Consider the following 8,476-nt stretch of genomic DNA (forward strand, 5'->3'; position numbering starts at 1 on the left):
CGTATAAACTTGTAAACATAGGATCACTAACTAAATTAGCAAGCATGGTGTCACGCACGCACAAGCGAACATGAACACATGCCACTCGATGACCGCGGAAACTCGCTCTCAAAATGCTGGAGTGAGGAAGCGCGGCAGCAGCAACGTGCGAATTGACCTTCGTGCGGCCGGACTCTGTGCTCGTCGCAGATGGCTTTCGAGATACAGCGGCCCGGGCGGGCGGGCTCGGCCGCTTATTTTGGAAGTCTGCTTAAGATACATTCATTCAAGGAATCATGCAACGTGTTGTCTTGAAAACTGAGAATTACCGGATTGAGCTAGTCGGTGCCTTTCAACGAACATATTCTAAAAGACATTATTCAAAAGGCCTCGATGGTAAAGCAAGTATATAGAACCCATGGTTTGCTTTCCCCGTTCCCTCTCAGCTGGAGCGGCGTCGATAGCAATGTTCTTCCTATTGCTCCATTCATACGGCGGAATCCAATGGCAGATTCCGAGTGTTTCAAGTGCGACATTTTCTATCCTTTTTTAAAGCATGGCGGTTCCAGTGGCAGCTCCCGAGAGCGTTTCTCGAGCGGAAATGATTCCTAGCAGCGGCCGGATTACTCCACAAAAATCCGCAGAACCCACCGAAACTTGGGCTGGAACTGCCTCGACCCTGTCACTGGAATTCACCTTTTAATTTTTGTTCGTTCCGCGTGCAACAAAAGAGTGCGTAACAGGCCGTCTGCCAAATGAGCGAAGGAGGTTGTACGCATGCGCGACCTTTCGCTCGGAAGTAGCTGACGGCCATGAACAATCGCCCAATGGATGGCACTATACTCTGGCGCGTAGTCTGTGACGTCATAGGCCACGACATTATATCGAACAGACCTCGAAAGCCGCAGACCAGAGTCAAGGTCGATTCAAATAGGTCGCGAAGCTTCGGGCGAAAAGCGGTTCAGTACAGATTGTCACCGACATCAGCATGGGGGGTTATGGGAGCAGCGATTGAAGCGCGACTATGTTTGGAGGGAACAAACATTGCGAAAGAAAAACATGTTTTTTAATTCAGACGAGACACAGTTAGATTCATTCAACGAAAATAAAATTCCTAGACAATTTTATACATTCTTGACGAGTTAAGAAAATACAAGTTTAGTTTTATTATTATTAATAAATGCATTTCTTTTAAGCGCCCATCGCTACAGGGGGCGTTGACGCCACTATCACTCGCAATGCAATGCACGTCTTGAAATGGGCAGTGTTAAGAATGGCGGGCTGCAAAACAAGATTGCCACACAGTTACGACAGGGCGACACGACGCGCATCTCCCCCTCACCGTCGCTGCAGCTGGGAGGCGTTCGAAGAAGCGGCCTTTGTGCTGGAATCCGCCGCCTTCCACCCGCCCCATCGTCATTGTGACGGAACGAGTTCGGTGTTTGAACAATGATTCCGGAGTTCCCCAACGCGGAGCTGATTTGACACGCATGGACAAGCTGCCGCGGGAACGACGTATTTTGGGGCTTCTCACGCTTCTGCATGACGCAAAACAACGAGCGACCCTCGATCGGCACCGATAGTTCCCGGAACGGCACCCCTCCAACGCCGTCGTTTGGGCTTCGGAATGTGTGTGCCTTTGTGTCTGTAAACTGATCTGCAGAGCAGCGGCGAGTTGGTGATGAGTAAACGAACAGTCGCCGCCTCGTATGGCCGGCGGATCGAGTGTATAAAAACTGTGGTTGTGCGAATGCCGAGCACACTTCTCTTGAGCAGTCATGTTAGACTGAGTCACTTCTCTCATGCAGTCATGTTGGACTGATACTCTTTTTCTCAAGCAGTCATGTTAGACTGATTTAATTTCTGTAAATAAACCCTTTTCCTCGTTCTCGATGAGAAACAGTTCTTCACTTCATCAACGATCTCAGCGTAAATAAGTTGGACGACGGCATGGGCCAGCTACCTTCGAATTCATGCCGTACTCCAATCTTGGCAAAGGACCACGGACGATGGGATTGAGCCCCCAATCCTGACAACTGGCTGACAGCGGTGAGATGGACTTTGCGACATGGTGCTGTATCTGCGGTGAGTGCTTGGTTTTTGCTTTGACTCTCTAGGCTTCATTTTGTGGTTGTTCTGTTTAGAACAGTAGGGAAGCTAGATTGTTGTGTGTTAGCTAGGTTGTGTTTTCCTAGCTAGATTTAGAGAGCAGAATCAAGGCAGTAAAGCAGCAGTCATGGAGTTAAGGACACTGCTGAGAGACGAGTTGTTGATTGTTGGTGAGGAACTGGGCCTAGATGTATGCAAGGAAATGCTAAAATCAGAATTATTGCATATCATTTCCGAACAGGCCAGTGAGGAAGAAGTTGAACTGGGGTTTGAACTTCTGAAAAAGAGAGAAGAACGAGAGAGAAAAGAAAGGGAGGAACGCGATAAAGATCGCGAGTTAAGAAAAATGCAACTTGAACTTGAAAGCAAACGTTTGGAGTTGTCTCAAGGAAGTGAAGGCGCTCTGGGACGATCAAGTGAGGCAGAATCGTACCGCATGGACAGGCTATTAAAGCCATTTGAGGTCGGGACCGACATAGGCTTGTTCCTAAGCAATTTTGAAAGGACTTGCGAAAAGATGAACTTCGGCCCGAGTACATGGCCACAGCGGTTGCTGTCTATGTTGCCGTGTGAGGCGGCGGAAGTAATCGCCAGATTGAGTGTGCAGGATGCATATGATTATGCAAAAGTTAAGGCTAGTCTCCTGAAGAAACACCGCCTTTCAGCCGAAGCTTTTCGGCAAAGGTTTAGGAGCACAGGCAAGAAAGATAGCGAGGGCTATCCGGAGTTTGCATATAGCTTAAAGGCCAACCTAGTCGAGTGGCTTAAAAGCGCGGAAGCGTACGACAGCAGAGACATGATCATTGAATGCATGTGTCTAGAGCAGTTTTACAAAACCATCCCCCAAGCTGTGAAACTGTGGGTGCAAGACAGAGGTAATGTAAACACTGTGGAAAGGGCGGCTGAATTAGCCGAAGAGTACGCAACCCGTAGAAAGTTGAACGCCGAGGAGGGAAACTGGGTCGGTCGAAATGAACCGCGGAAACCATGTCCGTTCAAAAAGGGTGCGCAAACTAGACGATCCGAGCCTGTAGACATGGCGGAAAAGCCCGCAGAAAAGAGCGAGGAGAAACTTAACGGAGAAACCGCACAAAAAGAACAGAAAAGAAAATTCGAATCTGTTAGACCAATTCGCTGTTACAAATGCCACAAACTGAGACATATAGCTGTAAACTGCGAGAAGTCTAGCGTAGTTTTTTCCTACGTGGAGGAAAAAGATGAGAATATGGAACTTTTAAGTCCATATCTCCACGACCTGCAAGTTAATGGAAAACCATGCCGAGTGCTAAGAGACAGTGCCGCCACGCTGGACATTGTCCATCCGTCTTACGTGATGGTAGATGACTTCACCGGAGAAGTAGCATGGATAAAACAGGTTGTAGAAGAACACAGCGTGTGTCTGCCCATGGCCAAAGTCAATATCAGTGGACCATTCGGGGAGCTAGAGACTGAGGCTGCAGTTTCCAAATTTTTGTCACTGCAGTATCCCTACATCTTTTCGAATCGTTCGAATCAGTTACTGCGTGACAGAGGGCTCAAACTGGGAGAGGGCATAGTACAGGCATTGACCCGAGGCCAAGCTCGTAAGATCGCGGCGCTTTCGGCTGAAAATGCTCAAGCTCCTCCAGCGGAAGCAGAAACGGGATAACTTCAATACCCGAATCCGAGCTAGGCCCGAGGGACAAAAGAACAGTTGAGGAGAGCCTGCCAGCTGACCAGCTCAATGAGAGCGTAGCACTAGAGTGTCAGAGTTCTAGCTTGCAGGAAGAGCAAGTAGACGCGCTCACAAGCGAGACAGGGTCGTTATTATCACCGGCCTCAAAGAACTTTGATCAACTCTTAGGCGTGGATAGAGAGTCACTGGCAGCTGAGCAAAAGAATGATGAGAGCTTAGCTAAATTACGTGACACAGCTAAAGAAGGCATTGCTAGGCGCAACGTAACGATACATGAGAGAGGAGGATTGTTGTATCGGCATTACAGAGATCGAAAGGGTAGGATTTTAGATCAGTTAGTCATACCTACTAAGTATAGGGAGGACCTTTTGAGTCTTTGTCATGGAAATGGGTGGTCCGGCCACCTAGGCATAAACAAATCAAAGGAAAGATTGCTTATGGAATATTACTGGCCTGGCTGTTTCAAAGATGTAGAAAACTTTGTAAGATCATGCGACGCCTGCCAGCGTTCTGGTAAACCAGGAGAGACTTGGAAAGCTCCACTGAAGGTAGTGCCCTTAATAACAGAGCCTTTCAGACGACTTGTAATAGACACGGTAGGGCCTCTTCCAAAAACAAAATCAGGCTACAGGTACTTGTTTACCATGCTGTGTCCGGCTACCAAGTTTCCAGAAGCAATCCCTTTGAAAGAGCTCAGCTCCACCGAAGTAGTAGACGCGCTTTTGACAGTGTTTGCACGAGTTGGGTTTCCAGACGAAATTCAGGCAGATCAAGGGTCAGTATTCACGAGCGCACTGACTTCCACATTCTTGCAAAAGTGCGGGGTAAAGTTAATACACAGTTCTGTCTATCACCCTCAGTCAAACAGTGTAGAGAGGTGGCATTCGGTGCTTAAGCGAGTTTTGCGTGCGCTCTGTTACGAGCACAAGGAGGACTGGGAGAACTGTCTGCCGGCAACTTTGTTTGCTTTGCGAACGGTTCCACATGAGGCGACAGGGTTCTCACCAGCAGAACTAGTGTATGGGAGGACACTCCGGTCTCCACTGAGAATGTTAAGAGAGATGTGGGAGGTAAGAGGGGAGAGTCCAACATTGGTTGAATACGTGCTAAATTTACTGGAACGGCTAAGCGCAACCCAGAAATTAGTCGGAAAGAACATGGCAATAGCTCAAATGAACGCCAAAGTCTATTACGACAAGAATGCGAGGCTTCGTACGTTTAAAGTTGACTTAACGATGAAAGCGGAAAAGTGTAGGTTTGGTTGTTCGCAGGTTACTTATCTGGGCCATGTTGTCGGTCAGGACATGAGACGGCCGGCTGAGCTGAAAATAGCTACGATTGGAGAATTTTCTCAGCCGCGCACGAAAATGGACCTTCGTTCATTTTTGGGACTTGTGGGGTACTATCAACGGTACATTCCGAATTACTCGCAATTGGCAAGTCCATTAACAGACGCCCTCCGAAAGGGAGCACCGAGTAACGTACACTGGGATAAGGACAAAGAGAACGCTTTCCAAAGTTTGAAAACGCTACTGGTTTCTCGCCCTGTGCTTCGCGCGCCAGACTACACAAAGGAATTCATAGTTCAGTGCGACGCAAGCGACAGAGGTATGGGCGTGATACTTAGTCAGGTCGGCGACGATAACGAGGAGCATCCTATCCTCTACGCCAGCCGTAAACTAAATGTAAGAGAGGAAGCCTACAGCGCTTCAGAGAAGGAATGCGCTTGTTTGGTTTGGGCCGCCCAGAAGTTGTCGTGTTACTTGTACGGAGCGAAGTTCATCTTCGAGACCGACCACTGTCCTCTGACGTGGCTCAATCAAATGTCACACAAAAACGGCCGCTTGCTCCGATGGAGCCTCACTCTCCAAGAGTACAACTTCTCTGTTAGATATAAGAAGGGAAGGTTGCATAGCAATGCGGATGGTTTGAGCAGGCTAATTTGAATTCTGCGTTTGAGGGTCCCGCCTAAATTTTAGGGTTACTAGTGTTAACTTTTCTTTAGGCGAAGAAAATCCCCTCTCATTTAGCAGAATTCCCTCCATAATTGCTGAATTTGTCAGCAGGAATTTGCTTCAGAAATTGGCGTAGTGAAATGTAGCATTTTTTTTGTTTCTGCACTTATGCTGTTGTTTTTTGAAGCCTAGCGAGTCTAAAGTAGGAGCCAATGCACGTCATCTCGGCGCAGAGCCGTGTTGTGGGGTTCATTTTGCAGTTGCCTGTCCTTGTTGGATGTTTTGGTGCGGTGACATCAATGCACAAGTGGTCGCTGCGAGCCAAGACATCAATCCCCCCCTGACCAGCAGCCGTTCTCTTCCTGCCTAGCGGTTGTCAACGCTAGACAGTCGAGACTTTCCGGGCCATGGAGGCGCTGTTAAGAATGGCGGGCTGCAAAACAAGATTGCCACACAGTTACGACAGGGCGACACGACGCGCATCTCCCCCTCACCGTCGCTGCAGCTGGGAGGCGTTCGAAGAAGCGGCCTTTGTGCTGGAATCCGCCGCCTTCCACCCGCCCCATCGTCATTGTGACGGAACGAGTTCAGTGTTTGAACAATGATTCCGGAGTTCCCCAACGCGGAGCTGATTTGACACGCATGGACAAGCTGCCGCGGGAACGACGTATTTTGGGGCTTCTCACGCTTCTGCATGACGCAAAACAACGAGCGACCCTCGATCGGCACCGATAGTTCCCGGAACGGCACCCCTCCAACGCCGTCGTTTGGGCTTCGGAATGTGTGTGCCTTTGTGTCTGTAAACTGACCTGCAGAGCAGCGGCGAGTTGGTGATGAGTAAACGAACAGTCGCCGCCTCGTATGGCCGGCGGATCGAGTGTATAAAAACTGTGGTTGTGCGAATGCTGAGCACACTTCTCTTGAGCAGTCATGTTAGACTGAGTCACTTCTCTCATGCAGTCATGTTGGACTGATACTCTTTTTCTCAAGCAGTCATGTTAGACTGATTTAATTTCTGTAAATAAACCCTTTTCCTCGTTCTCGATGAGAAACAGTTCTTCACTTCATCAACGATCTCAGCGTAAATAAGTTGGACGACGGCATGGGCCAGCTACCTTCGAATTCATGCCGTACTCCAATCTTGGCAAAGGACCACGGACGATGGGATTGAGCCCCCAATCCTGACAGCAGAAAGGCGCACTCGTATCACCTGTTGAAATACGCCCCCCTCACAGTTTGTGCTTCCTTGCTTGTCAAAGTTTGTCTGAATTTGGTGACGTGGGTAGCTTCATTGCTTCTTAATCTGTTCAGTCAAATGTAGTGAGTTACGACCGCCAGATAATTGTGTAGTTGTTTTCGTGCGACCGCGCTGGCCGACGGGCTTGGCATCCAACAATAGGATCAGCACTCTACACCTAAAGCTTTCGTCGGCCTCCGAAGAAAGTATGTTCTGTGCAGGGATGCGACTTCGACAACCGTGCGGCTGGCCTTTTCCTGCATCGCTTTCCACGCTGAAAGCTCGAAACGCCCATCAAGTCGAATGGCAGGGCATTTTGAATATATAGCTCTAAAGGAAGAACAACAAAACAAATTTCGCGCCTTAAAACAAAATGACGTCACTTCTGCTTTTAACGGACATGGCGTCACATTCTTTTTTCTTCCGCCGGAAGTGTTCCCACCACATAAAGATGGCGCTAAGCCCCATGGACCGCCGATGGACCGCCATGTTTTGAACGTATGGGCTCCTATGGAAGCTTCGCTACCAGGTACATTTACCTTGCCAGAGTGGGCGATCATTTATGCGAGATCGTGTGCCGCATGCGAAGGAGTAATACTTGGCTGGCATGTTCACGGCTGCATTTTATACAAAGATCACGAAGTCTCCATACTAGTGCCCCTTCAATGCAGTTATGCCACGTTTATTCATGCCAAAGCGTATCGTTTTGCTTGAACACACGAGAACGATTTCATGTTTCGCCTTTTTTGCGTACGTCGTAACCCAGCCGTGTGCGCATCGCTGTAAAGGTGTGGATGGCGAGAAAGCTCACCTGTGCGTCCCGGCCGTCGCTTCCGCGGTTGTAGCACTGAACAACCGAAGGTTGATCCTGGCAGCCCGCGCTGCCACCGCGACAGTTCAGCTGAGGAACCGGGTGGGACCGGCGACCGGTGGTGTACTGTCCCTGCCGCAGCGTGAGAACCTGAACGTCTTTCAGCCTCACTTTGTCATCTGCGTACGTCAGCGCGCTGGCCAATAACTGTTTGCACCCTAGCACCCAACTGCCAAAAGAATTCACCGATAGCCTTCAAGGAGCACACACGCGTAAAATTTGCATTGTATCTTTTTTGTTTGTTGATTTAGTAGGTTGCTGTCGATAGCGTTTTGACAGTGCGAATGTTCAGTTTCTTGAGCGCGCAAGACAATTAATGCTAATTAGATCGTCATTTAATGCGACCACGGCCTAAACAATAGACCACAGTCGGTTTACCCGCCTCGGTGGAGTTGGGGCGTAAATGCGAGCGGATGAATGTAAATGCAATAAATCGAGATCAATCGGGAATGACGAGCCGAGCTGTCGTGGCACATTGCCACGGTGTTCTCTCACGATGAACATACACATCGCGTTCTTAGATTTCGACTGTTTTCAAACGCAACAATATCTCTGCTTGGTCGTAAGAACGTGCACCACGTCGTAGCCCTTGGCGCGCAAGTGACCGTTGTGTAGCTGAACGACAACGCAGTGCATACTTGTTGGGCGAA

The 8,476-nt window shown here is 49.0% G+C and overlaps 1 protein-coding gene and 1 long non-coding RNA gene across 8 annotated transcripts in view; one reads left to right on the forward strand and one right to left on the reverse strand.

The window, feature by feature from the left end:
- LOC135920554 (store-operated calcium entry-associated regulatory factor-like) overlaps positions 1-8,476 on the reverse strand; it is a 32,473-nt gene that overhangs the window by 22,895 nt on the left and 1,102 nt on the right. For all 7 annotated transcript variants that reach the window (XM_070525996.1, XM_070526000.1, XM_070526001.1 and 4 more), the window contains exon 2: positions 7,767-7,945. In XM_070525996.1, coding sequence (XP_070382097.1) covers positions 7,767-7,945 — 179 coding nt within the window. The remainder of the gene's footprint in view (positions 1-7,766; positions 7,946-8,476) is intronic.
- The window catches only part of LOC139050000 (uncharacterized), a 58,967-nt gene that overhangs the window by 11,839 nt on the left and 38,652 nt on the right, over positions 1-8,476 (forward strand). The window lies entirely within an intron of this gene.

This window comes from Dermacentor albipictus, chromosome 9 (assembly GCF_038994185.2).
Source record: "Dermacentor albipictus isolate Rhodes 1998 colony chromosome 9, USDA_Dalb.pri_finalv2, whole genome shotgun sequence".
In the NCBI taxonomy this organism is placed as follows: domain Eukaryota; kingdom Metazoa; phylum Arthropoda; class Arachnida; order Ixodida; family Ixodidae; genus Dermacentor; species Dermacentor albipictus.